Consider the following 27,996-nt stretch of genomic DNA (forward strand, 5'->3'; position numbering starts at 1 on the left):
CATGCATGTCTGTGATCCACTGTTGATCTAAAATTCAAAATTACGAGCTATTCTTTTTCTTAGCTAAATCAGGCAACCTCTCCCCAGAACTAGGACGCCTGCAGGTTTGAAAGCCCATTCTCTCCCCCTTCATCGTTGTTACTTATCTTGTCGGGCAGGTGACCCCATACAGGGCCCTGAGGGCAGCCGGACGAGGTCTCCTTCCTCCCCAACTCCAAGAGTCTAGGAGACACTGTAAGGAAGTAAGGCACAGACTGGCCGAGTCCAGCCTATCATAGCAACAGCCTCGCTTGCTCCCTTCTGGCCAAGCACAAATTACCCACAGCCTCTTTTTCAGCTTTACCTTTTTCCAAGACTTTCTAGCACATTGTTTAGGCTTCAGTGAAATGGAAATTCTACTAGTTTTATAAACCCACAGATCCCCAAAGCAAGAAACGACTCATGCCAGGCAAGTTGCAAAGGGTTATTTCACGTTCCGTCCACAGGCTGGTAAAGTTTTATATCTACCGGGCTGCCTTCGACACAACTGTTAGAAATGAACTCAAGAATCAAAGCAAAAGAACTCATCGTTAGAGAATGAAAACTCAAACTGAGAAATGTTTTATTTTTAAGACAAAACAAACAGCGTTAACACACATCCGAATGCCAGCCCCAGGGTTCACTGCGTTTTGCAAGAGAAAATGGCACTCAGGCAACAGGTGTACAGGGGAGCCGCTGAAAAGGGGCCACAGCTGGTGGCGACCCAAGCACGCGTGTGCTTTTCTTAGGGGTCCCTTCGTGTCTGTGTGGAGACCAAGACAAGAGTGCGGCGAGGTCGGGAGAAACGGCAGGTGGGCAGACCTGAAGACCCTGTTCCTTAGTCTGACGCGCTCTCATTCTGCTTTCAAGAATTAAAGTAACCAGCGGATCATTTGACAAAGATCTTTAATATCAAAGAACATGTCCAAAAGTCCAAACTAGATTGGAGGTCACGGCTGAGGTGACACAGGGAAGTGGGGGAACCGGGTTTCACAGGGCAGCAGGCACTGAATCTAGTCACAGGTGCTCACAGCAGAAGAGAGATGACAACGCTGGCCCTAATAGAGGCTGGTCTTCTTCATGATGCGCAGGAACTCCTGCTCGTTGACCTCTCCATCTCCATCTCGATCAGCTTCATCGATCATTTCCTGCGTGACAGTAAGGTTCAGGTTAGATCCATTCAGAAACTAAAGGCTATTGAGCAACGGCTTCTTGGAGTGCTATGTGCAGGGACAGCTGCAGGCCACTGAAGGCAGATGTGCCACTTTTCAGGGCAGCTTGGCTCCTGGGAAGCTATGTGCAAACCAAGCCATACACACCACCTAGAGGGGAGCTCGAGGGTCACCTTGACTGGAGGGACTCGCTGCAGGTAGGTGCACTTTTCTGGAAACAGACTCATGGATTTGTGAAACTCACCAAGAATTGTGAGTAGAGAGGAAAGACACTTGCTTTCCTTCAAAGAGGCGCCTCCGCCAGTGAAAAAGGAATTCAGCAGAGCCCAGGGGCGCAAAGGCAGGAACTGAGTTCGAGTTTGAGGCGTTACACACCTGCAGCTCCTCGTCAGTCAGGTTCTCACCCAGCTCCTTGGCCACGCGCTTCAGATTTTTGAATGATATTTTCCCGGTTTCATCATCATCGAAGAGCTTGAATGCTTTCAGGATTTCTTCCTTGGTGTCTTTCTCAGACTGAACAAGTAGAACACAGAATGCACGAGCAGGGAAGCATCACCTCACAAAGGTCCCGCAGCCCTGCCTCTGCCTGGTCACCCTCCCTCTCTTTTTCAACCAAATAACTCAAGCCTGGACCTGGGGCGATTGCCAGCGCTGTTACCTACTGCCCTATCGTGTCCCATATCTATTTTATTGCTAGCTCTGAATGCAGGGGGAAGGGGTGTCTGCTTGTTGCACAAGCCAAGGAATCTCAAGAGTCAGGCACAAGGGCTTGGACTACATGGGGAGGCCAGGCCTCCCTGCTGCACAGCTGCTGGGCTCCACAGGTCCAGGCTGTGGGTCTCTGCAGTGAACCGGGGCTTAGCTTTTCAATGTGCAGCACCAGCAGTTCCGAACTGTGCTCTAGTTCTCTGGCTCAAAACCGTCTGTCCCCAGTTCTGAATCCAAAGACGGACTTGTGAGGGAATGACCTTCTTGGATTCATGCCCTAATTGTTCCACACTGTCCCCAAGGGAACAGGGCCTCATTGATGGCCTTCATGACACAGGTCCTAGAGGTCACAGGAGAGCAAATATCATTTAGGGTAGGACAAGAGGATAACTTAATTATTATAAACCCAGAGGTTAAACAGATTAAGGATAGTACCTAAAACATTGTCATTATAAACCCAAGAGATATGGATTCATTTTTAAAATATAGGAGCAGGGAACAGAGTTAAAATTAGGGAAAAAACACTACATAAGCTGATAGAAAGGGGATCCTCTTAGTGCACAGAGGATGCTGGGAGGAAGCGTGGGCTATTTTACTTACTAGTCTACAGAGTTCCCGGGGCCCTCAGTACTCTTACAAAAGAAGAAAGTAGTCTCCAAGATCTCAAACCCCAACTACCCAGAAAGGCACCTGCCAGGAGCTAAAAATGGAGAGAGGCCCTAATAAGAGCAATCTGAAAGCAACCTAAAACGGGGGATGGCTTTACTAGTTGGTTACACAATGTTGAGCCTCCTACTGTCCTAAAAGTCAGCCCACCAGGAAGAATGTCAGTAGGATTAGATGGTTTAAAAGCAACACAGCTGTTAAAGAAAGAGGTATGAGCCGTGCTGTGGGAAACATGTCTGGGACTGGGGCAGGGTCGGCTCTCTTTAGGCAAAGAGAATGTGCGGCCACACTGAGGAGGCCCTGGAGGCAGTGAACGAGCAAGGCCTTAGATGCAGGCCCCACAGGGGCCGATGGCTCCTGTTCTCTCAATCCTTTCAATGCAGGGAGGGATGCATGCAACCTCGGAAGTGCTGAAGAACCATATCCCCACTGCAGTGAAAAGCACAGCGGAAGCAGCTACCTCTCAGGCTGAGCCACCCAGAATCAAACACCAGAAAGAGAAGAGTTTGGAGTTTCAAAGTACATGGGCTTTGGATTGGCAAAAGGAAAAGCATTTAAAAATGTTGGGTGGTTACGGGTTTTGCTGCATGTGGTAATCACGCTGATCTATCAGCTGGAAAAAATAATAACCCAGAAGTGAAAGTAGTGGTATTCCTACTACTTTACAAGGGAAAAGGACTTCTGTAGCTGTTCGAGCTAAAGCTCAGGTGAAAACACTACCCTTTATTCGATGAACTCCAGATGGTGTTGACTTTTCACTGAAGCCACTTGCATATCTAGATTCAAATGTATCTACCATCAGGGTGGAAATACACTAATTATCTCAGTTAACTTACCATTTTCTGTGTCATCACTGTCAGAAAATCACTGAAGTTCATTTTGCCTGTCCCCTCCTTATCAATTTCACTTATCATTTTCTTGATTTCTTCTTTCTTGGGCTCAAAGCCCAGGGCTCTCATTGCCACCTACAATGAAAATAGATCATCTCAATAAGCACCTGGAAACCAAGCTGGAGCAAAAATAACTGTTGAAGGTATTAACCCAGCATCTGGCACAGTAATGTTAAAGTGACTGGGGAAAATTACAGCAATGATCTAATTGATCTTTGCAATCAACTTTAGTAACACTTGAGTTAAGTAAAGGCAGGAAAACAGCACAGCACATTCTCCCCTGTTACTTTTTCAGGGAAAAGAGGGCAAAAGGTAGAATGGTGACAGGGAGAAGACAAGGAAGAGGCAGATGAAAGGCAAGGCGGTCTGTGCAATGTGCAGAGCTTGCCTTCAGCTCCTTCACATCAATGGTCCCGGTCCCATCTGCGTCAAAGAGATCAAAAGCTTCCCGGATTTCCTGTTTCTGCTCTTCAGTAAGCTCTGGCTTAGGACTCATCCTTTTTCTCTGGGCACTCGACGCCATGTTTGCCTTCTTAAAACTAGAGGCCTTTAAACATTAAACACGTGAGCACAATATTGAGTAAGGCAGTTCGTATTTTATGTAAGATATTATCAAACATTCATATCTATTTTTAAATAGTTTATACCAACCGATTCCAAAGCTCTGCTTAACAAGAAAGATGAGTTTGCTGGAAAAAAATAAAACGATTAATCTTTCCACAACTTCTGTACCTCCCTTTTCTTTCCTATTGTTTTTAGAAGTAAGGAGATTCCCTTGTTCTTGAAAATCATCCCCAAAGGGCCAAGGAACTGACTCTGGATAACTAAAGATATTCACCTCTTCCTAAACTCGGGGGTCCTGATTCTGGAAATACCCTTGCAATGCCCGCCCGTAGAATTTTGCTTCCCAAAAAGAATTTTGGCTTTGAAATCACTTCTAAATTTGGCCAAATGTGAAGATATATATTCTTTCAGTATGGAGTAATAAAACCCAATCAGCTCAGCACCTAAGTGCTTCCTCCAAGAAGCTCAAAGCTCCTGAATGCCCCATACTGAAATTGCAAAACACACGTTAACAATCAACGACATAAACCTCCCAGCTCGGGGCGAAAACTTGGGCAGAGTGTGGTGGCCAGCAGGCCAGGGTCTGAGAGGGGTCGGGGCCCACGGGGAACCTGAGATTTCTCTGCACAGGGAGAGTGATCGCGGGGATCGGGGCAAGGCCAGAGGAGGCGCGGGCCGGCGGTGGGTGAGGGGGAGCGATGGGAAAGGAAGGCCCAGCCAGGCGGCCGGCAGCTCTAGCGTCTACCCTACCCTTCCGGGACACCGCTCAAGGGAGCGCTGGGCGCACCGAGCCAGGGAAAGGCGCGGAAGAGGAGGAGTGGCCGGACCGGGGGCTGGGAAGGGCTCAGTCTGGCGGCCTAGGCGCGAACAGGCGGCCAGCACTCACCATCGCCGACTGACTCCAAGGCCGTTGTTACGGCAACGGCGTACACTGACTAGGCGCCGTCCCCACCGCCCCGCGCGCGCCGCCCCGCTTCCCATTGGCGCAGGGCGGGAGTGGGTGGGACTCACCTGGCGAAGCCCGGGCCCAGGGCAGGGGGCGGTGCTTTAGCGGCTGAGAACTAGCCTCATTGGGCAAGGTCACGCTATGAACGCCGATTGGCTGAGCCAGCGCCGGACGGGGCCAATCCCCTTGGTGGAGGAAGCTCTGCCGATTCTCAGCTCACTAGGGCGGGGGAGGAAAAGGAGGCCTCCCGGGGGAGGAAAAGGAGGCCCTCGGGGCTGGAGCTCGAAGGTGCGGGTGGTGGAGAAGTCGAGGCCGGTTGGAGGGCGCCTGCCGACAGGTAGGGTCGTGGCCTTGCCGCGGTGCGGGCTGCAGGGCAGGACGGGAGGAGGAGGAGCTGGGCCGGGGGCTGAGCGACGAGAGGCGCCAGGGAGGTCCTCCCACCCCCGCCTCCAGGCGGACGGAGAAGCCTCCGGGCCTGGGAGTGGGGCGGCTGCAACCCCGGACACCCCGATGCCAGGCGCGGCTCTGCTGCGAGTCTTCGCCCCGCTTCCCCGGCCGCTGCCCTCCATCCTTCTCCTACGGGCCTTCGCCGAGCTTGCCGCACACCCCAGCCCGCCAGCTTGCCCTGGTCTCTCCCGTGGCGCTCGTCGCCTCTGACCTGCGGGCTTCACTCGCTCGTTCACTGGGAGCCAGGCGCTGGGAGGGCAGGCGGCTTTATCTCCTTCACTGCCGACCCTGCAGTACCTGGGATCCCACACGAGGGGGGCACATACTAGGTGCTCAGTAAGGCAGGGCCGGGTTGGACCAGTCGTCCCGTTTGCCATCTCACCTCTGCGCTCCCACTGCTCCGTGGGGTTCATCTTCCCAGCGAGCAGCTCTCTCAGATCAGCGCCCTACTTGTAAACTTTACTTCAGAGGCTGTTTACTGGGGAGTAAAGTCCCCATGAGCCTCCCGCCCAGCTTTGCCCTAGCCTTGTCCCTCCACACCCTCTTGCATAGTTTGGCTCTTAAACGCCCCCCAAGGCTGGTGGCACTATGGGGAGGTGGGGCCTAGGGGCAGGCCCTTGAAGGGAGCATTGGGACCCCGTTTCTCCCTTTCTCTGCCTGCTTCCTGACCAGCTAGCAAGCGGTGAGTCCCCTGCAGGCGCCCACCGCCATGTACTGTGCCGCCGTTGGAGGCCCACAGCGGTGCGGTCAACTCGCCACACCAAAACCGAACCACAGTAAAGCTTTCCGCTTTTGAAGTTGATTATCGCGGGCATTTTGTCGCAGAGCAGGGCTAATACCCAGCTTCCCAGGCAGTCCGCAGGGCAGCAGCCCGACAGAGTGCAAGGAGGACGTGCCAGTTCTGCCTGGGCTGTGTGACGCTGCGCAAGTCCCTTGGCCTCTCTCCGAGCCTCGGTTCCTCATGTGTTGAATGAGACCAGTACTGTCTGCCTGATTGCATACCTACGTGACAAAGCCCTGGCGTCTCGAAGGTCCCGGGCAGCGTTCATTGTCTGATTCGCTCACACCCCCACCTGGCCTACCGAGGGCCAGGGTATTCAGCCCTACCTACAACTTCAAAGGCCACGCGGCCCCTGCACTTGTCACCTTTGCTCCCAGCCATCACGCTCGCTGTGACACATTGGTCACATTACCAAAGTGTACTGGCCCTGTGCCGCTGCCTCGTCCTTGCCATCCCTGGCTACAGACTGTCTTTTAGGGGACCGACACCTCCTGTTTGACTCGCTTCTCTGGAGCCCTAGAACTTAACTTTCAGATCACCTGCCCTGACCCAGCAGCGCACACCGGGGTTCTCCGCAGCCCCTCATGATTCCCAGTGTCCCACGTGAGATGGTGGACTCCTTGATGGTCGGGGCTGCGTTTGATTCGGCTTCTGGCTCCAGCGGTGGACATTCGGTGACTTGTCCACGCAGGATGAATGTGCAAGTCACAGCTCCCCGTGTACCCCTGGGGCACACTTGAGCCCCTGGCAGCCCTGAGGTGGCTGTTTTCGAGATGAGGCTACAGCAGCAATGTGGGGGTGAGAGGCAGGACAGGGCTGAGGAAGCAGCTCACTTTTGCTGATGTGGGGCTTGTCGCGGAGGGGCAGGTGGGTGAGGCCTTGGGGTGAGGGGCACACGGCTTGTGGAGAAGAGGGAAGGTGTTCTGGGCGGAGCCAGGAGTGGGAGCTCAGCACACAGGCATGTGGAGGGGCTCCTGAGTGGCCCCCAGAAATTCAAACCTGTCCTAAAAACAGACCAGCAGAGAGAGGAATGGCTGGCAGAACATACAGTCCCGGCAGGTCCGTGGAAAGACACGGAGAGCTGGATTGTGGCAGCACAATACTGGCTGCAACTGTCTTGCCCTCCCAGTTGGCCTCACTGATCCTAATCCATGTGTTTTGTCCCCTGTGTCACGTCTTTGATCTCTGAAAGGGGAAACCCACTTCTTGTTTTTTTTTCAGAACCAGGGATCGAACTCAGGACCTTACACTTCAGAGGCAGGCGCAAGGCCACTGAGCGAAATCCCCGGCCCTAGACCTGCTTCTTCAAAGGAGGGGAGCTCTCTTCTCTTTGGTTTGAAACAGACTAGACTGCTCCTCCCTTTGTCTCCGGGAGTCAGTGATCTGGAACTTTCCCCAGCAAGGAGGAGAGGTTGGGTGAGCTCACTTTTCTCTTTATGGATCCCGTCAGCAGCCCCAAGGTGGGTCTCCTGGATTCCACCAGTGCAATGTGGGCCTCTTTTCTTAGATTCCTGTTAGCCTGAGACTGTCCCAGTGTAGTTGCTGGGTACACTTCTTGGTTTTGAGTGGATCCAAAGAGCTGTCATTCTAGAGAAACCAGACCTGAGGTGTCCCATGTCTGTCTGAGTCTTTACAATCCACCCGCCCCTAGAACATTGCTTTTTGGGGTCCTGTTTTCTGTATTCACAGCTATTCTATTTGCCTGTGTATGTGTATAGTAAAATAAATAGACTCAATGGAAATATACCATTTGAGCCATTTGGAGGTGTAGACCTCAGTGGTAGTAAGTACACTCGGATTATAGCTCAGCCATCACCACCATCCAATGTAGAACTCTTGGTCTTGTTTGAAACCGAAGCTCTACCCATTATCAGTCATCCCCTCCCACCAGCTCTAATGACTGCCATTTGCCTGTCAGTCCCCATGAGTCTGACTACTATAGGTCCCTCTCAAGGGGACTCAGGCTGCACGTGTTCTTTTGCAGCTGTCTTACTTCCCTCAGCATTGTGTTCTGAGGGTTCATCCAGGTCTTGGCGTAGGACAAAACTTCAGTCATTTGTATGGCTAAGATTCCACTGTATGGTTAGACCGCATCTTGTTCATCCATCCATCCATCCATCCATCAGTGGACACTTGGGTTGCTTCCACCTGGGCTAGTGAATAATGCTGCTATGAGCAGGCATGCGTGAATATCTGCTCCAAGTCCCTGTTTTCCTCTGGGGGACACACACCCGCAAGTGAGCTTATATGATCATATGGTAGGTGTGAGTGCAATTTTCTGAGGAACTGCCACACTGCTTTCCCCAATGCCCGTGCCATTTTGCACTGCTGTCTGCCGTCCACAGTACACGAGGGATCTGCTTCTCCACATCTTCACCACACTTGCTTTCTGCTTTCTGGCTTTTGATAGTGGCCTCTAACGGGTGTGGGTATGAGGTGGTGTCTCATGGTTGGATTTGCGTTTGCCCGGTGATTAGTATTAGCACCTTTTCGTGTGCCTTTTGGCCTTCAACCCGAATAGTATAAGGCATGGTGGATTTAGGTGGGTGGGCAGGGAGAGGGCTGCCAATGGGATTTGACTCATTTTCTAGGCTAGTCCTGTGTACCCCACGCCCTAGAGACAGCTGACCTATCACCCCAATTACCTGACTTACAGTATTTGCAAACTTTTAAAGAACTGGTATATGATTCGAGACAACTCGGGTAGGTTTTGTTTTGACAAGAGGCGGGTTTGCTAAGAATAGTGTGGTCATTGTTTGAGTGGTGCCACTGCGCTGGGGCAGGATCTGTTTCTTCTTTCGCCTCCTACATCCTTCTCTAGCAAGCGAGGAGGGGAATCGGGGCTTTGTGGCGTTTGCTCGCGGTACAGCAGAGCTGTGGAGTCCGCAGCTGCAGTTTGGACTCAGGACTGCAAAAGATCCTTGCATTCGTTTCCTGGGCATGGTGTAACAACAGACTACAAACTGCGGGACCGAAAGCAACAGAAACTGATTCTCTCCCAGTTCTGGAGACCAGAAGTCTAAAGGCAGAGAGTGCCCCTGGTCTGTGCTCCTTCAGTCTCTAGGGGAGTCTCCTTCCTGCCCCTCCCGGCTTCCGTTAACTTGTGGCCACTTCACCCCAGTCTCTGCCTCTGTCTTCTCATGGCCTCCTTTCTCCCTGTCTCTCCTCTGTATGCCTCCTATAAGAACACCTATGGTTGGATTTAGGGCCCATCGGGATAACTGTCTCATCACCCCTGCATCTACAAAGACCCTTTTTCCATGGATGGGCACATTCACGGATTCCAGGGCTCAGGGCATGGCCAGCTCCACCGTCCTGGGCCAGCGTGTCAAGGGGAGCCCCGGCTGGTGCCTCCCTAGAGTCCTGAGGCCCTTCGGTGGCGGAGTCTGCTTTAGCTGGTCCCCTCCCCCAAGGTCCCCCTCTGTGTTGAGAGATGTCTCCGGAGATGGCTTTTCTCATCTGATTCTTTTGAAACAACCAGTGTCAAGGCTTAAACCTACAAACCCACCCTGGCCACACAGTCCCTCAGATGCCAAAGCGTTCCTGCCCTGTGGCTGTCACAGAGATCTTAAGAGAAAAAGCCCCATATTCTCCCTGTTGCTGGAGGGCCACAGATTAGATTTTGGTCATCCTTCCACATGCTAAGCAAGCCTTCTGTGGCCCATGCGTTTCCTACTTCTCACGCAAAGCTTAAGGCAAGGGAGCTGATTAAATCTGTCTCTGCTCCCGTTAAGAAGTGAGTGCCGCTCTTTGGGCTCCTTCCTTACCCTATTCCTTGAGTGAGGCGGGAGAAGGAAGCACTCCTTCCTACCTAAGTTTATTTCCCAGCCTCACACTCCCTTTTTGTGTCACTGCACCACACTGTCTTCGTCACCCCCTACACACATGCTGGATGCTTCTCTGTTGTGCATGACTCAGTGCGCCATTTCCAGAGCAGGATTCCCTGCGGGCTGTAGGTAAACGTGGAGGGGTGAGGTGGCGGAGGGAGGCACTAAGGGACCCTCAGGGAGGTGGGTGGGGCCTGCTGCAGAGAAACTGAGATGTAGGATGGTAATAATAGCTGCCTTTCATGGAGTGTCAGCAGGCACTTGGGGCTGGCGGGGGCCTGTGCATACACTTTCTCGTTCAGTTTTATTTAACTCTCATAATGATCTTAGAGGCTGTTCACTTGGCAGATAAGGAATGAAATGCAGGTCTCTGAAATAGCTGCCCACAGGGATTCCTCCTGGTGAGAGGTAGAACCAGGATCAGATCCAGGCAGTGGGCTCTGGATTCATTCATTTATTGCCAAACAGCTGCGTTGAAGAAGGCAGTGATCTGCACTTTTCACAGGCGCTGAGGGGCTGGGGCCGGAGGGCAGAGGCCACCAGGAGCAGAGCCCTCCCGGGTGGGCTGGCTGGCCCTGCTTGGCCAGTGGGCGGACACCATCGTAGCTCCTGCTAGCAGAGGTCCTCAGTCACCTTGGTGAGGTTGGAAGCCAGCTGTGGGGGCCTGCTTGACCCCATTGAAGGCTATCTGTCTCCACATTTGCTTGCTTCCCTAGGCTCTGGGAAAATTGGGTGAGAAGCTGCCAGAGGGCGTTTTGTGGCACTGCCACACCAAGAACAAAGCCTCTGCCTGAAGAGCTCCCGGAGTGGGCAGCTGCGGTGCGGGTACAGTAGAGCACTGCTTTGGTCCTGCTACTCAGTGAGCCCAGTGAATTGGTCCCAGCCCCTTGGATGTGGGCTGAACAAACGATGGGTCCCCTAGCAGTGTGCAGAGGACTGTGGGACAAAGGGAAGGAAGGGACAGGCATATACCTAACCGCAGGTTGACTTTGGTCATTCATTAGATGTGTTGTACGAAGGCCCAGGAAAGGGCAAGCTTTGAAATACGTTTTCCTGATAACTTTTGGTGCGAGTTTCGGAAACTGTTCTCCCAAAGGTCCCCGCGGGCACCTGTCGCATGGCCATTTCAGCCTTCAGTATGCCCACAGAAGCCATGCACTCTCCAGACCCGTTCCTGCGGGGACACGTGGCAGTGGCTGGCGGTTGAAAGTGGCGAGTATAAGACTCTAGCTGTGCAGCTGGATTGGAGAAGTCATGGTGTTTGAGGCCCAGTGCTGGCTGCCAGCCTACCCGGTGGCGTTCTCTGAACCTGTCACTTCGCAGGCCGGCTCGGCTCGTTTCTTCCTGGTGGCTTCTGCCATCCCTGCATCTTAGGGGATCCATGACTAAGTAAATTGCGCCTACAGGAAAGCATAGATACAGAGCCAGATATCTCGTAAAGAAATGGCTTCTTTGTGCTTGTGACTCAGTGTTGCCAGAAAAGGAAGAAGGGAGCATACCCTCAGGACTGTCAGGAAGGCCTTGACCAATTCCCACAGGTTTCTCATGGACCCACACACTCTGAGTTCTTCCGTGCATAGTCAGGGTGGCCTTCACATTTTTTCCTTTGTTGTGCTTTGTTTTTTACTAGCACCCAGGGCCTTCACGTTGAGTTACATCCCCAGCCCTTCTTTATTTTGAGACAGGGTCTCGCTAAGTCACCAAGTTGCCCAGGCAGAACTAAAACTTGTGACCCTCCTGCCTCAGCCTCCCAGAGGGCTGGGATGAGAGGTGTGCACCGCCTTGGCTGGCGAGGCTGACTTTCACTTACCAAGCAGGAGAATTCTGTCTCTCGTTATACCACCTGCCTCCGCATCCCGTGCCCTGACATCCCAGAGATGAGCACCCGAGTCCATTTCATTGATGGACAAACTGAGCTGCAGCAAATACAAGTGAGTGGAGCAGGTTTGTGCAGTTGATGAAAGAAGCAGGCCTGGAACCCAGGACTCCCTAGTCCTGTGCACTGCCCCCAGCTAGCGAGCACCAAAGAGGAGGCAAGAGTGATTGGAGCGGGAGTGCTGTGGCCAAGCCACAGTGCAGACCATGCCCTCATGCTGGCTGGCAGTGGAGCAGGGGCGGTGGCATCCACCCCCAGACACACACAGCTAAGGTTGTTTTCATTTGTGTAATATCAGTGTCCATCTCTGTCTTTAGGATGAAAAGTTGATTGCAAACAAGACCATAGTTTGAGCCACCATGGAACAAGCAGTCGGTGAGCCCATGGGAGACCAGGTCATGCGGACACGTTTGACAGGGGACATTGCCAGAGTGAGTACTGACATAAAACGGTCAACCACAATTGGGTAGGGGGACTTGAGAGCATACTTTGATATTTGCCTGTGCGTTAAAAACTATCTAATACATTTATTAAATCAGTTGGTGCTGGGTATGTTTAAGATACATAGCTTTCGTTAAGATATATCAGTTACTTTTTGCTGTGTAAAAGACTCCATCAGAATGCAAAAGTTTCAAAGAACAGCAGTTTCTTGGCTCTAGACCCTGTGCTTCGGTCCGGGCCGTGCTGGGGGATCGCCAGCTGGTGTCCCCTGGGCTTAGCCATGCGGCTGCAGTCCCGTGGGGCTAACAGCTGAGGTATATGTCCCCTATTGGCCTCCAGAGTGACAGTGACCGCTGCTAGACCTCCTGAGGTCTAGCATCACAGGTCTCAGAAGGGACTTGAAGAAATCATTGAGCCTGGTAGTTGTCGGGCCTCCTGGAGATTTTTCACGTAGATCCACAGGGGCTCAGTTTGATTGACTCCTACTGAAATTGAAGTCACATCAAGGTGAAATGTGTCCCTACGGAATGTTAGCGAGTTAAGGATCCCTGGCTGCTAGAGCACTCTGTTTTGGGTACAGAGACGAGTAAGGCCTCTCCTGGGCTTACTATTTGCTAGCTGGAGTCTGCTAAATTAAGAATTTATTGCTGTTTGGCAACCCAAAAAAAGTTGCACAAACTGCCATTGTCATCCAGTTTCAAATTTGTGTAGTTTTCAGGATAGCTTCTTTTCTCTCATTGATTGAATTCCCAGGTAGAAAAAGTTCTAAACGTAAACTACTAAAAGAATGTTTGTGTCTTGATTTATATACATGGTTTTGCATAAGACCTCCTAGAAATAAATTCTGCTAAAGGCAGCGGAAAACCAGAAGAGTTGGGGAAAAAAACCCAGTGGCCTACATCATTCTCTCTTACAAATGAAATTATTGTAAAATATCATTTGTACATTTTGCTGAATATGAGAATTGCTTTTTATGAGTTACTGAAAAGTGCAGTCTCGAAGACAGATGGTCAGTGCATTGTGGGTGCATCCTAAAAGCATTTACAATCAGTTCAAGTTTTACTCCCAAGAATAAGCCCAAACCTGTACATTCTTATTTTATGGGGAACATTTTGGAGAGCTGCACAAATAAATATTGGAGATGCAGTAGATCAGTGGTTTTAAAAATAAACAGTTATAAAATGATTGGAGACTTTTTTCCATGGGTTATTTTCACTTTCTTATGAAATAAATTTGGGACCAAAATTACTCATTTCCCTACAGAGAGAGGACAAGAGTTACAGTGATAGCTTTTGTTACAGGAAACAGCCCAGCCACGGACCACTGCAGTCTTTACCTGGCAGGCTGAGAAAAATGGGTGTTTGTCATGTTAAGAAACCCCAGATGGAGTTTGGGGAATACCCTGGGGAGGAAGGATAGCCCTAGGCCTCCTTTGGGGATACTTGGAGCCAGATTATTCAGCAGGCAACAGCCAGTGCATTTTGGTTTCTGAGGTTCTGAGCCTGCGCTGTCCCCCTCCTGCCCTGGTGTTCCCATCTGGTAGCCCACTCATTTGCAGAGGTGGCTGCACCTCAGTGGAGTAGGATGTATAGTTTCCACACGGTCCCTTTGACTTACTACACAGGAGTGAAGCTGCGAAGTTGATTGGTCACTTGTATAATTGAGGGTCCAGATACCTCAGTGCCTGTGTGCTCCTCTGTCCTTTCATCGTCCCCAGCTCCCAGGGCTGGAATTTAGCCAGGCGGTCAGGCGTGACTTGTGCCTAATCCCAAGAAAGGAAAGCAGAGCCCTGGGCCTGCACCCCGCTGCGAGGCCATGGGCCAGTCTTCGGTGGCTCGGCTGAGACCGGAAGGGCGAGGTGCCCACAGTTCAGCGCCACACAGTCCTGCCCTGCCCGTTGTGGGAGGGAGGCAGAGGGACTGTTTCCTGTGTGTGTGGAGACTGTCTTTCTCATGTTTTCAGCACAAACTCTCAAGTGGCTGCTTGGTTTTCTTGCCTGGAGAATGGCTTAGATATTGGGAGCAAGAAGGTACCACCTTAGGTTGCTTTCTTTTTTCCCAGGTGGTCCAGGTTTGATCATAGGTGGTTCTGTTTACTTTCGCTCACTGCAGAGCTCAGATCGTGCCATCAGATCCAACGAGGTCCACCTGAGTACCATCTGCTCGTGCCTGCCCCCGCTCTGTCTCTCTCTGTGTGTCCGTCCCCCCCCGACGCCTGCATCTTTGCTGATCCCAGGGGAGGAGGTGGCCCTGGTGACAGAGCACCAGGATTATATAAAGCTTCCACATGGGCTCAGGCAGAGTTTCCAACAAACATGCCCACATAGCAGTGGCTCACGGTGTATCAGGCGGGCTCTCTATCCTGGTCCTCACTGAGTTGGGCCTCTGGCCACCCTTCTTTCTGCAGTCTAAGAAGTGCACAGTGATTGGAGGCTCAGGATTCCTGGGACAGCACATGGTGGAGCAGCTGCTGGCCAGAGGCTATACCGTCAATGTGTTTGATGTCCGGCAAGGCTTTGACAATCCCCACGTGCGCTTCTTCCTGGGCGACCTCTGCAGCCAACAGGTAAGGAGCCTGCAGCCTCCCCGGGGCCAGGACCAGCCAGATTACCGTTCAAAGGTCATCCCTCTGTCCGGAAAGTGAAAAGGTTGTGGGAAAGGGTTAACCATGCACCGCACTGTTAGTACCTAGAAAGAGTAAGTTGTCTGCATCACGGCAACTCCACTGCCATGGAGCCGTGACAGCATCCGCGGCCCACACTTTAAAGAACAGATGTAGGGGCCGGGGATTCAGCTCAGTGGTGCCACCGCCTGCCCTGCGGTCGCAAGGACCCGAGTTCGATCCCCGGTACCAAGAAAAAGAACAGATGTGGCCATGTGCGTGGAGAAGACGTGACAGGAAGTTTGCCCAGGAGGTCATGGGCTGCAGCGTGTGAGCCACGCTGTGGGGTGCACGTGGAAGTGTGGGTGCTGGGCCTCAGGGAGTCGTGGCCTTCGACTGAGACATAACTCACACCGTCAGCATCCCATGTGTGAAGGTGGAAAGCAGCGCATGCACGAAGCTGTGCAGCCATTCTCCTTGATTGCAGGATGTCTCATCCCCCCAGAAGGAAGCCCTCTGCCCTTCACTTCCTGTTCTGGAAATTTCCTAGAAATGGAACCCTACGGTGGGTGGCCCTACTGTCTTTCCCCTTGAAAGCTGTGCTTTCAAGCTGCACCCGTGCTGTCATGGTGCCGATATTTTGAAGCGTCGTAGACGTTGCCAGATTGTTCGAAGCCGCTCCTCAGCTCTGTACTCACCTCAGCAAGGCATGAGAATCCCCACCGCGCCCCGCTGCCCCTGGGCGTCCCAGTCTCCAGTGTGGGTTCCCTGCCGAGCTCTGTCCCGGCCCGCGGCACACCTGCTCCTGCTGGGTCTTCCTGGTCTCCGTCCCGGGCCTCATTGGGCCCAAACCCTAGACTCACCCTGACCCCTTCTCTTTCCCGCCAGTCCAGCAGTAAGCCTTGTCCACTCCACCACCAGTCTAGCAACTGCTCGCTTCCATCATTGTTCCCCTCTGCTCCAGGCCACCACCTAGATATTATGCCCTCTGAGTGCAGGAATGAGATCCCATCTCTGCTTCACACACAAATCCCCAGTGCTTCCAGACCCGTGGAGAGTATATGGCAGAGGCCTGTACCTCTCTGAGGCTTCCTGCGGCCTCACTCCCTCCCATGGGCTCCACCATTGCTCTGCCCCAGGCACACCTGCCTCTGTGCTCTCCTCGGATTCACCAACCAACTCCCTGCCTCGGGACCTTTGCACTTACTGCCCTTTCTGCCATGAATGTTGTTCTTATATATACAGTCTCTCTATATATCTATGTATACATATGGTCTTGATCAGTTTGGGTGCCCTTTCCCTTCCTCCCCCCTTCCTCAACTCTATCTCTCCCTTTTTTATTTTACTCTTCAGTTTATTGATATCATGAGTTTCTCATTAAGCAAAATCATGCGATATTTAACCTTCTGTGTCTGATTTAATCACTTAACTGCATGGCCTTAAGATCCATTCATTTCCCTACAAATGGCTCCAATTCATCCTTCTTTGTGGCTGCATAATATTCCACTGTGTATACAGACCACATTTTCTGTATCCATTCATCTGTCAGTGGGTGTCTCAGCTGTTGCCATGGTTTAGCTGTTGTAAATTGCGCTGCTATAAACTGAGTACACATGTATCACTATAATATAACATTTCTAATCACAGATTATTTTGAAGCCATTTGTAGATATATCATTTTATCTGTAAAATTTTTCGTATTTTCTCTAAAGGATAAAAATCCATTCATAAAAGTTCCTCGATGTAAGCCCTTGTTCAAATATCCCTGAATGGCTTATTGATTTTAGTATCATTGTTTGTCCAAACAAGGCACCAAACCAAGTCACAACTAGGCATTTGCTCGAAACAGTTAAGTCTCTCTCAATTTCCAGGACCCCTTCGGCAGAAACCTCCGACATCGCCCTGCAGCTTTTCCCATGCTCTGGGTTTTGCTGACCGCACCCTGTGAGGTGTTTAACTTGCCCTCTCCATCCATCTGCTGTTTCCTCCCAGTCTGAATTGAGAGGCCCTGTAAGTGTAGAATCTATAGCAGCTTTCAAAGACTGAAAACAAGAAACCTAAATCTTGCATTTGTAGCTTTTATATTGGCCGGGTGTGGTGGTGCATGCCCGTAATCCCAGCACTTGGGAGGCTGAGGCAGGAGGATCGCTGTGAGTTCCGGGCCAGCCTGGGCTACACAATAAGTCAATGCTGGCCTGAACTACACAGCAAGACCCTGTCTAAAAAAACCAACCAAACAAATAAATAAATAACTTTTATATTTATTATGTTAACATTATATTTTACATAAAAATTAATTTCACCTATTTTTACTCTCCCTCCCTCCCTTTTTTTTTTTTTGCTTTGCAGTACTGGGGTTTAAAACCCAGGGGTGCTCAGCCACTGACCTACATTCCTAGCCCTTTCTATATTTTTATCTTGAGACAGGGTCTCATTAAGTTGCCCATGCAGGACTCGAACTCACAACCCTCTTGCCTACACCTTCTGAGACTCTTTCTTACTTTTTTCATGTAGCTGCTACAAAATTTAGAGTCACATATGTGGCTGGTATTACATTTTTATTAGATTAAGGACTTGATCTATATCTGGCTGTTTTTTCCTCTAAAGCATCATGAGCTGATACCCTACGAGATAATGTGGATATGTTTCTGTGTGCGTGTGTGTGTGTGTGTGTGTGTGTGTGTTTAGATGGTAGATGTGTACGTGTTTACCTGTATATATACGCATATATGTTTTGTCCATAGTTCCTCCTTCCTAACTCCCCCCACAAGGCGGGCTGTAGAGTCCAAGAGAATCCAGACATTCAGGCCTATGCCCTTTTCCCCTGATCTCATTTCTACCTGGCTGTCCATGCTTCAGTCTTGCTTATGAAAGCCCAGAACACGGGCTCTGGTGGCTTCCCACCAGCTGAATGCATGGAGGCTCCTGATCACCGCTCCTCCCCTGCACACCTCACCCTGGGCATCTCTTCCTCTCCAGCCCTAGTGAGATCCTTCACAGCAAGCAGGGAACATGAGGAAGGGTCTCACTGCATTCTGTGAGCCACTTGAGCAAACTCGGTAACCCCAGGGGAGGAGTGGGGATGTAGCTCGGTGGTAGAGCACTAGCGCCCTTACCTCACCTGTGTAAGGCCCCACTTGCATCACCAGCACCACCAAAAAGAAAACAGAACACTCAAAAGATAATAGTAGTGGATTGTTATATATTGAATTTTTTGAAATACTATATGTCCATAGAAAGACTGAAAAGAAAAATTCAGGTGAGGGAAAGGGAAGCTTACCTTACAGAAGGTGCCAGGAGTAGATGTCTTTGCACCTTTCTGCAGCCAGGAAAGTGAGTGTCCCGGACAAGGAGCAGCGTCAGAGCTGCGACCCACCAGAAGGATGGTCATTCACAGATTGCTTGTTGGCTGCAGAGGGGAAAGGGAGCTTTGGGGTGGCCAGAATCTGGCAGCTGCCGCCTTCACCAAATGATCCATCTTAGTGTCACGATGCTGGGACACATGTGGGCCCCTGAGCTATGGCACCCTGAGAAGGACACACCGCCACTAGAGCAGGATTCTTGCCCAACCTATTAAGCCTGAATGTCACCTTGAGGAAACACAGGCAGGTCAGGGACAGTCTAGAAAATCACCATCCCGATCCCTTGAAAAATGGCAGGTTACAGAAGACAGAAAAGGAAAGACAGGAAATTGTCCCAGATTAAAGCACATAGAGAAGGCATAAGGTCTAAATACAATGTGTGATCCATGATTGGATCCTCGATCCTAAATTCAGGACAGCTGGGGAAACTTGAATGCAGATACTATGCAGAGTGTCCAGTCTACCGGAGCTGCTTCAGGATCATTGTTGTGTGATTGTTTAGGAGAACAATCCGTGCTTGTGTTCCTTTCGGTGATAACCATGATCACGCTCCTGTCTCTGTCCTATTGGGGACTAGCTAATGGGAGAGGGCGATTAAAGGGACAAGTTGTTCTCTTCATGTGTTTCCGTAGTGTTTGAATCTTTCATGAGAATGTGTTTCTGTGTCAATTCCAGAATTATAAAAAGCCAAGGGACCTACTAGCCCTCCAGGGGAGGTGGAGAATGTGAGAAGTGACTGCTGTCCTTGTATGCTTTGCCAGGACCTGTACCCAGCTCTGGAAGGCGTAAGCACTGTTTTCCACTGCGCATCACCCTCGCCGTCCAGTAACAACAAGGAGCTATTTTATAGAGTGAACTTCTTTGGCACCAAGAATGTCATTGAAACTTGCAAAAAGGCCGGGGTTCAGGTAAGGGGAAGGCTGCAGGGAAGACTTTCTGGAATATGCGGTGGCCATTGCTGGCAGCCGAGGATGCGGCTTTTTGCTGTCTTCCTAGACTCCGCCGGGGTGGCTTCTTAAGTGTTGTCCAGAGCTTAGATGTGCAGCCCTGGACATGAGTGGGGCTCCTGAAGGGCCGCTCGCCAGGCTAGCCGCAGCTGTAGCATCACAACTGCATACACACAGGCCGTCGGAGGACCCACAAGCCTTTGAGTCTGTCAGAAAGAGCTACAGAATTTAGACACCCCTTGTATTTGTATTGAGACAAAATATGCATAGCATTTTCAGTATGGTAAGTATACCTTTGAACCATTTCTGAGTATATATTCAGCGGCGTTAAGTATATTCCCAGTGTTATGCAAGCAGCACCACCAGCTACCCGTGGACCGTTTTCTTCTGTCCCTGTTAACCAGCTCCCGTTCCTCTGTCCCCCAGCTCCGGGCAGCTGCCACCCACCGTCTCTCTCTGAATCAGGCTACTTCAGGGGCCTCACAGGAGGTGACTCACGCAACAAGTGCCCCTTCGAGACTGGCTCGTTTCCCTTAGCGAAATGTTCAAGGCTCATCTGTGTTGCAACACGAATCTGATTTTATTTTCCTTTTTAAGGCTGCATAAAATTTCTTTGATGGAGGGACCACATTTGAGCAGCTGTGAGTTATGCTGCTGTGAGTACGATTGTACCAGCAGCTGGTCCCAACTTTGAATTGTTTGGGGTATGCCCAGATGTGGAATTCCGATTTATTGTATTTAGCCTTTTGAGGCACCACCACATTGTTTTCCAGACCTTGCTTATCTTTTGAAAAAACACCCCACCCATGTTTGCTCGTAGCCTGTGGAAACCTGTCATGACTTGGGCTGAGGGATTCGAATTTCCACCACGTGGTAGCTTGCTGTCCTGGTTCTCGGGGTGGCCCTTCTGTGGCTCCAGGCCACTGGGTCCAGCAGCTCCCTCACAGTGACACGTGCCAAAGACACTGTGCAACCAGGAGAAAAGCCTGCAGGGAGCTGGGGGCTCCTCTGGCAACAACCTCTCCTGGCGTCCCCACCAGCCTGGCCGGGACAGGCAGCGAAGGAGCACCTGGACTCCCGTGGGTGACACCGGCGGTGGCCCCGCACTGTGCACCTGACAAGATGCTTTGCAGTGCTGTCATTCCCACCTGCTTTCTTCCTCCTTGGGTGGCCAGGGGCTCAGGAAGTCTCTGCCGGAGAGACGCCCGGGACAGTCGAAACCCCATGTGCCCTCCCTCCTTTGTGTGCTGCGTCCGGCTTTATCATTTCTGTCTGCTCCGAGGGTAGCCAGTGGAACATGCTGAGCTGCATTTTGTAAAGCTTTATGAAAGTGCTATTGCATTGGATGTGTCTTCTTCAGCGTTCCGTGCTTGAGCTTTACCCAGAGTGGCTCAGGTGGCCCCAGTCCACTCTAACGAGGCAGAGTTCAGTGGGTAAAGGTACAGGGAATACATTTCTCTGTTGTATCTGAGGGACACTGTCCAGCACCGATGGAAAGATCGTTTAATGTATTTTGTCTCGGAGATTTCAAGGGTGGCTTTCCACACGGAAGTCTTTACTCCCCCAGGAATCTGTGTGTGGGCATGCTGAGGTCGAGATGGAGCACGTTTCCGTATGGATGCCAGGTCAGCAGGCCTCCTGTCCTGGGTGCTCGCATCCCGCCCGGGCCCTGCCGTGCTCTCTGCTGGCCTGTGCTAGCCTCTGCGCCGCTGCTTCGAGGGTTCTCCCTTCATGGGGACGGTGTCTGGTAGGACGTGTCAGCCCCCGCCGACATCGTCCGCATACATTAGGGAAGAGTGGGAAGTGAGGCAGTGTCTCACCATGGAGCCCAGGCTGGGCTCAAACTCGTGAGGATCCTCCTGCCTCAGCCTCCTAGTGCTGGGGTGACACAGGCATGCACTGCCCCGCCCGGCCCACATTTTAGAATCAGCTTGTCAGGTTCTTAACGAATAATTGCATGGAATTTCTGGGTAATTTTGGAAAGAACTGCTATCTGTAACACTGAGTCTTCCTATCCGTAAATACTGAGATCTCTCTCCCTGTCTTAATGCCTTCCAGTGGAGTTTTATACTGTACTTCATAAAAGTCTCACATATCTTAGGTTGAATTTATTCCTATGCACCACATTTCTTATTTACTAACTTTCACATTACATTTTTGGTTGTTGCTAGTATATGGGAATGTGGTTAATTTTGTTTTGGTTTTGAATTCAGCGACTGCTGAACTCTAATATTTTCTATATGTTCACCTGTGTTTTCTGTATGGACTATGTTGCTATCATCTGCAAATGATGGTAGTTTGGCTTCTTTTCAGATCATTGTATATCTCTGTCTCATCCTTTTTCTCTGTTTAGGGGTTCTAGAAAAATGTTAAGTAATATTAAGTAAAAGCAGTAAAGATAAGAACCAGTGTGGTGGTACAGCCCTGTAATCCCAGCACTCTGGGAAGCTGAGACAGGAGGATCACAAATTCAATCCCAGCCTGGGCACCTTCATAACTTAACAAAATCCTGTCTTCAAATAAAAAATTTTTAAAAAGGGCTGGGAATGTAGCTCAATGTAAAGACTCTAGGCTCAGTCACCAGGACCAGGAAAAAAAACAAAAAGATATGTGGAAACTAGGGACCCTCATAAAATAGCTTTTCTTTTTTTGTAGTGAACCCAGGGCCTCATGCATGCTAGGCAAGTATCCTATTAGAACAGCATTTCTTAAGTTACATGCATGTATCTGTGCGTTTGTGTTTGTCTGGTATGTGCGTGTGTTTTCCCATGGCAAGGTTGGTATCAGAATAACCAGCAATCCTTTGCAAATAGAGTGGACCCTTGACTTACAAACTCAGTTTGTTCCCGAGGGCTGGTTGTAACTCAAGTTGGTCAGTGAAGGCTCAGGCTCCTCTCCACAGCCTTCAGCGTCTCTCTCCTGCACACAGGCGGATCTCAGTGTCCTTAGAAACACTGGCCCGGGATTTCTCTGTTAACCCCACACAGGAAAGGATGTTGTCATGTTCCTCCCAGAACTCTTTTAAGGGTTAAATCTGTATCCAAAACCATTTGGAAGCACAACTGGCCGGCATTCAGGTCATAATTCAAGACTTTGGTTGTAAGTTAAAACTAAAATTCCGGTCATAACCCAAGTTGTTCATATGTCAGGCTGGTCGTAACTCGAGGGTCCACTGTATAGTCTCCCTAGAAGTTCGCCAGGTATCCTCCCAGATGGAGACTCCCGTTGTAATGTGAAGCTGCCCTGCCTCTCAGGCCTGTGGGGCAGGGAGAGAAGGTAGCTACCTTTGGATTACCTTAGGGAGGCAACGGAGACAAGTGAGGGCATTCTAGCAGATCACGCGCAGGCGAGGGGAGATGCCATGTCGCTCTTGCTCAGGTGTGACCGTCAGGCTCCTGGGAGAGTCATTGCTCCTGACTCGTTTTCTTTTCATTCTTCTCCCAGAAACTCATTTTAACCAGCAGTGCCAGTGTCGTCTTTGAGGGCATCGACATCAAAAATGGAACCGAGGACCTCCCTTACGCCTCAAAGCCCATTGACTACTACACAGAGACTAAGATCTTACAAGAGAAAGTACGTGCCACTGTGAGGACGGTAACACACAGGGAGCCAGACCCAGTCCAGCTGACCCAGTCCAGTCTGGGTTGAGCAACAGCCACTGAGCCTTCCGAGTGCTGGGGCTCTGGGGACTCTGTCACCCTAGAGCCATCCCAAGCTGCAGGTCGTGGGTCCTCCCGAGCCCCAGGGAGCTCACCCTCTCTGGGAACCTGCAACCTCGCCTCTCCCAGGTGTTGACAGCGTATCGAGCCACTGAGGCTCCCTCTCCAAGCCCGTGCTTGCCCACCTAGAGCTCAGAGCTGACCAGCATGACAGCTGCGCAGCCAGGCCTGATGGCCAGCTGCCTCCTAGCTGTTTGCAGTGACTGCCACACAGAAGGCTCCAGCAGAACCGCTCTCTGGGAGACAATGGCCTCCCTGAGCTCCGAGCTCTGGTACCCTGCTCTGTGGAGCGACAACCTGCTCGGTTTCAGAGCTCCCTGGGCCCCAGAGACCCTGTGCACTCTCATCTGAGGTCCTGGGCTCCTCCCCAGCCGAGCCCAGGTAGACTCAGACCTCCAGGAGCAGCCTGGGCTCAGCCGGTCTGTGTCTCGCGCAAATGGCGGTCAGCACCACCTACAGGTGTCTCACATGGAGCCACCTGAGCATGGAGAACTCCACGGGCTGCAGCTTCTAGCCTCCCACTGAGCGTGACCATATTGCTCGGATCTGGGCCCTTCAGCAGGAGATGGGCCTCACTAGAGGTCCTTTCCTCCATTACCGTGGTGACCAGGGCCAGGTAGCAAGAGGCAGGGCAGCTCTGAGAATCTGCTGAAAGACGGAGCTCCTTCATGTCCGGGCAGCTCTGATTGTTACACACTTGCAGGCCTGAGTGCTTTCCTACAGGGTGGCACACTTGGCATTGAGCAGCCCAGGCCTGGGGGACGCGTGTAGCCACACTTGTCATGTCAGTTAGCACCATTAGGTGACTCCTTAACATCCCCCTGCCAGGACCCTTTCTCCGGGCTGCATTCCCGCTGTCTCATGTCACACTGTCAGATTAGGGGGGTGAATGGGGTGGGGCCCTGCAGCTCGGCAGAGGCTGAGGTGGCCAGGCAGGCACCTGAGGCAGCAGAGCATGGTGGTGGCCTGTCCCCCGTGGGCAGTTCTGTGCGTCCCGTCTGTGGGCCTTGAGCTTGCAGCAACACACTCCTCCTCCTGTCCCTTCAGACAGTACTGGGTGCCAGCGACCCCGAGCGGAACTTCTTCACCACAGCCATCCGCCCCCACAGCATCTTTGGCCCAAGGGACCCCCAGTTGGTCCCCACCCTCGTTGAGGCAGCAAGAAAGGGCAAGATGAAGTTCATAATTGGGTGAGTCACCCCATTGCCGTCCCCACCCCTCCAGATCTGAGCAGACACGTGCAGGGAATGCTCTTCAGGACCAAGCAGCTTTGTGTGACTGTCTCAGGCTGTTCGGCTGCTGCCCTAGAGGCCGGAAGTGCGAATTCCGGGTGTCAGCCAGGTTGCTTTGGAGGCCACGAGGGCGAATGTGGTCCGTGCCCCTCTCCAAGCTTCTGCGGGTTGGCCTGGGCCTTCACGTAGCTGTCTGCCAGCCTTGGTTTCTGTGTCTCGACTATCTGTATCGTGACATCAGCTTCGGGGTTGAAGGCTCACCCTCTTCCACTGTGGCCTCAGCTGAGCACATCTGCAGAGACCCCCATTCCTCTCAAGGTCACTTTCACGACTTAACCCTGGAGGCCCTCAGACAGGCCAGGAAAATGCAGCCTCTGCCCAAAACACACCACACTTCAGTTTTTCTTTCCCTGAAGTATGTATGCATTCTTGGCAGACTGTATTTCTGTCCTTATTTGGAAATTAAGGAAAATGAAATGCAGAAATAATCAGCCCAGACTGTTCGCATCTAGAAGACAAGTGTGTTGGGTAGGAGGATTACGGCCCCCCTCAAGGAACACACAGGTGGAGAGGCCCCTGCAGGTGACAGCAGGTGTGGCTGGCTCCCAAATGTGCCTTCTCTCTCCATTTCTTTTGGCTTGCTTTTTACCCTGTTCTTTGCTTCTCTCATCCCTGGCCTCACTGCCACGCTGATCTGTCATTTTGAGAGACTGCCAAGAGACTGGCAGGAAACTGGCCGGAGCCAGGTGTTGGCCCAGTGTATCCTGGGAAGGGCCAAAGAGCCACTGCCCAGACTGGAGCGGGGCAGGCTCCCTTCAGTATTCCACTGTCCCAGTGCCCCAGGTGTGCCCAGGGCAGGCTGGGCCAAGGCAGGCCACTGCTACACCACAGGTAGTGGAGCCTCAAATGCTCAGGGCTCGCTGGGCTTGCAGCTGGGCATGCAGCATGACCGAACTCCCCCTGTGCACCTACAGAGACGGGAAGAACTTGGTAGACTTCACCTTTGTGGAGAACGTGGTCCACGGACATATCCTGGCCGCGGAGCACCTTTCCCAAGACGCGGCCCTGAGCGGAAAGGTAAGGCTCCCGCTCATGGCTCAGCCCTGCACATTTGCCTTCCTTTCCACTTCTCCTCCCTGGCATCCTGTATCATGCCATCTGCCTCGGGCCATGGCCGAGGGTCCTAGTTGGGAGTGCTGGGTCAGGGCAGCCGAGACCCGGAGCCAGTGAGCTGGGATTGAAGAACTCAATGCTCTTCTCCAGGGCCTGAGCCCTGGCTGCCTGTCTGTCTGTGTGGCCCCTCCAGGCTGGGGGCTGCATCCACCAGGCAGGGTGCCGAGTCCCCCCTTTCTCCCGCACATTTCCCCTGCCGCCCACACTGGCCTCTCATCCTTTTGGTTAGATGACATCCCCGAATCTCCTGGCATCTGGCACCCAGCGGGTAGGGCAGGACTGGGGTGTGGCTGTCTAGCGGGCTGGGTGTGTGGCGGGCAGCAGGGGAGATCAGAGGGCCTGCCCAGCACCTCAGCCCGGCCCACTGCTCCTAGGGCCCTGTCTGCCTTGTTTCTCACCCCTAGCTTGGGAATCCTCTCACTGCCTGACCCCATTTTCCCCCCGTAACTTGGCTGGCGATTGGGAGTAGGGTGGGTCTTGCTTTGGGTTTGTAACAAACAGCATGTTCAAGATACAACACGACTCCTTCTTGCACCCCAAGATAAGGTGAATCTCACCATGATTTGTGGTTGTTAAATTAACAAATGCATCTTCCCAGGGGCAGCCGAAGCACTGCTAAAGTGGACAGCCTTTCCCTAGCCTGAGCACTGGCCGTGTGCACAGTTGAGCAGGCACATGGGGAGGCCTCATCGGCACCTCCCCATTGAGCCGCCCTGCTGGAGGGCCAGGCGGGCCAGCGGGCGGGGGCGGCCTTTGGGTTCCCACAGGAAAAGTCACGGAAGTCCTGGCAGTAACTCCTGACTTCCGTTCCCTCACCAGGCATTTCACATCACCAACGATGAGCCCATCCCTTTTTGGAGCTTCCTGTCCCGCATCCTGATAGGCCTCAACTATGAGCCCCCCAAATACCACCTCCCCTACTGGGTAGTCTACTACCTGGCCCTCCTGCTGTCCCTGCTGGTGACAATGATCAGCCCCCTCGTCCAAATCCAGCCCACTTTCACACCCATGCGGGTCGCGCTGGCGGGTACATTCCACTACTACAGCTGTGAGAAAGCCAAGAAGCTGATGGGCTACCAGCCACTGGTCAGCATGGATGAGGCTGTGGAGAAGACCGTGCGGAGCTTCCACCACCTACGGAAGGTCGAGTGAGGCTGCTGGGACCGGGTCAGGGCCAGCTCCCCCTCCCCCTCCCCCTCCCCCTGCCTGGTAACTCTGGCTGTGCACTGACCGATGAATAGCCCTCAAATGAGTTTCTTCTCAGCCTGCAGCTCTTCTTGCGAGTTCAGTGAGAGTGCACCCTGCCCCTCCGTGACCACAGGGGTGACGAGGAGAACAGGCATTTCTTCCTTCCCAGCTTGACATTCGGATTTCTTAGTGTGTAGCTTCATGTTCTGTTGTTTTCTTTTCTCTCTCTCCCCTCTCTGCTACTGTCTCTCTCTTTCCTCCTCTTCCTCCTCTTCCTCTTCTTCCTCTCTCTCTCTCTCTCTCTCTCTCTCTCTCTCCCTCTCTCCCTCCCTCCCTCCCTCTCTCCCTCTCTCCCTCTCTCCCTCTCTCCCTCTCTCCCTCTCTCCCTCTCTCCCTCCCTCCCTCCCTCCCTCCCTCCCTCCCTCCCTCCCTCCCTCCCTCCCTCACTGGTTCCTTATTACAACAACCACCCCACCCCGAAGTTGCCCATTTCATTCCCATGGCCTTGTATCTAATGGGAGCTGTAGGAAACAAACAACTCATTGACAATAACCTAAAAGACAAGCAAAAGTTGTAAACATGTGTGAGACTTCAAATGTACATTTCACATCAACATAGTTTAGAGCAAAAAAAAAACAAAAAGTAAACAATTGTAATTCCCCAGTCCCTGGGGGAAGAAAAGGCCCCTGGTTGTTGACCTTCCATGCTTCCTAATTCTTTCAAGGACTGTTGCGTTGCCTGCCTGCATCAGTCTTTTATAAAACATTCCCCTTTATAACCAGAGTCCCATTGTTTTTAGTGACAAGTGGTGATCCAGTGCAGTGTTCAGCTGCTCAGCTCTTCTCTGACTCGAGGCATCAGCTGGTGGACAGCTGGAGAGTCCACGAGAGGGTGTAGAAAGGGCTATTTCCCTACTGCTTGTGCCTGTGGACTCCTGAAGGCCAACTTCCAAAGGGTCCAGCACAAATAACTCTTCAGCCTTTTCTATTTTTCTGGTGATGTTTTGCTTCCAGAAACCAGTTTCTTCTCAGACTGAAATGTAATCTTAAAGATTCCCATGGTCTTCTTCACCTTCATCCAAGGGGAGACTAGAATAAATGGAGGTCTACAAGTACACTGTTTGTGTTATTGCAGTGTTAGCTATGGTCACGGGGCCGTGGGATATAAACATAAATCAGATGCCGCCTTTGCCTGTCAGGCCCTTAGAACACTGGAGTCCACAAGCCCCTGTGATAGCAGGCATGAATGATACAAAGACAAACTGATCTGTGTTCAGCTGGAGGTGACATGGCCTCCAAGGGGCAGGTCCTTGAAGGATGAGAAAGGTGGCAGTTTGCACATTGTACGCCAGAATCAAGAAAATCATCCCACCTCCGTAAGTCCCAAAGGCCTGGGGGGGAGCGCAGCAGTGGGAGGAGGCAGCGGGCACCAAGTGAGC

The 27,996-nt window shown here is 51.9% G+C and overlaps 2 protein-coding genes across 7 annotated transcripts; one reads left to right on the plus strand and one right to left on the minus strand.

The window, feature by feature from the left end:
* Positions 1-907: 907 nt before the first annotated feature.
* Positions 908-5,016, minus strand: Cetn2 (centrin 2). 5 transcript variants are annotated; one of them, XM_013067913.3, is made up of 6 exons: positions 4,905-5,016; positions 4,106-4,143; positions 3,843-4,001; positions 3,401-3,529; positions 1,566-1,703; positions 908-1,166 (listed from the first exon to the last, which is right to left on the minus strand). In XM_013067913.3, the coding sequence occupies exons 3-6, from the start codon at positions 3,975-3,977 to the stop codon at positions 1,077-1,079; spliced, it is 492 nt and encodes a 163-aa protein (XP_012923367.1). In that variant the 5' UTR covers positions 3,978-4,001; positions 4,106-4,143; positions 4,905-5,016; the 3' UTR covers positions 908-1,076. The 5 variants fall into 5 exon arrangements, with proteins under 5 accessions (XP_012923367.1, XP_012923368.1, XP_021104802.1 ...); XM_013067914.3 differs by having other exon boundaries at positions 4,769-4,915; XM_021249143.2 differs by having other exon boundaries at positions 4,806-4,907.
* Positions 5,017-5,149: 133 nt separating this feature from the next.
* Positions 5,150-27,672, plus strand: Nsdhl (NAD(P) dependent 3-beta-hydroxysteroid dehydrogenase NSDHL). Of its 2 annotated transcripts, XM_013067908.3 has the most exons (9): positions 5,150-5,301; positions 7,414-7,608; positions 12,213-12,326; positions 14,743-14,901; positions 19,061-19,207; positions 22,691-22,819; positions 24,013-24,155; positions 25,172-25,274; positions 26,190-27,672. In XM_013067908.3, the coding sequence occupies exons 3-9, from the start codon at positions 12,255-12,257 to the stop codon at positions 26,520-26,522; spliced, it is 1,086 nt and encodes a 361-aa protein (XP_012923362.1). In that variant the 5' UTR covers positions 5,150-5,301; positions 7,414-7,608; positions 12,213-12,254; the 3' UTR covers positions 26,523-27,672. The 2 variants fall into 2 exon arrangements, with proteins under 2 accessions (XP_012923362.1, XP_004871120.1); XM_004871063.4 differs by lacking the exon at positions 7,414-7,608 and having other exon boundaries at positions 5,155-5,301.
* The last annotated feature ends 324 nt before the right edge of the window (positions 27,673-27,996 follow it).

The sequence above is a fragment of the Heterocephalus glaber genome, unplaced genomic scaffold, assembly GCF_053883595.1.
Source record: "Heterocephalus glaber isolate CG9 unplaced genomic scaffold, H.glaber_assembly_v1.0 deba00001164, whole genome shotgun sequence".
In the NCBI taxonomy this organism is placed as follows: Eukaryota; Metazoa; Chordata; class Mammalia; order Rodentia; family Bathyergidae; genus Heterocephalus; species Heterocephalus glaber.

Excerpts from the sequence above, each read along its gene's own strand:
- Cetn2 (XM_004871061.4), bottom strand. Across the intron at positions 1,704-3,400 it reads CAGTGATGACACAGAAAATG|TCTGAGAAAGACACCAAGGA; the intron begins GTAAGTTAACTG and ends CTACTTGTTCAG. Across the intron at positions 1,167-1,565 it reads TGACTGACGAGGAGCTGCAG|GAAATGATCGATGAAGCTGA; the intron begins GTGTGTAACGCC and ends ACTGTCACGCAG.
- Nsdhl (XM_013067908.3), top strand. The coding sequence starts at position 12,255 with ATGGAACAAGCAGTCGGTGAGCCCATGGGAGACCAGGTCATGCGGACA. Across the intron at positions 12,327-14,742 it reads TGACAGGGGACATTGCCAGA|TCTAAGAAGTGCACAGTGAT; the intron begins GTGAGTACTGAC and ends TTCTTTCTGCAG. Across the intron at positions 22,820-24,012 it reads CTAAGATCTTACAAGAGAAA|ACAGTACTGGGTGCCAGCGA; the intron begins GTACGTGCCACT and ends CTGTCCCTTCAG.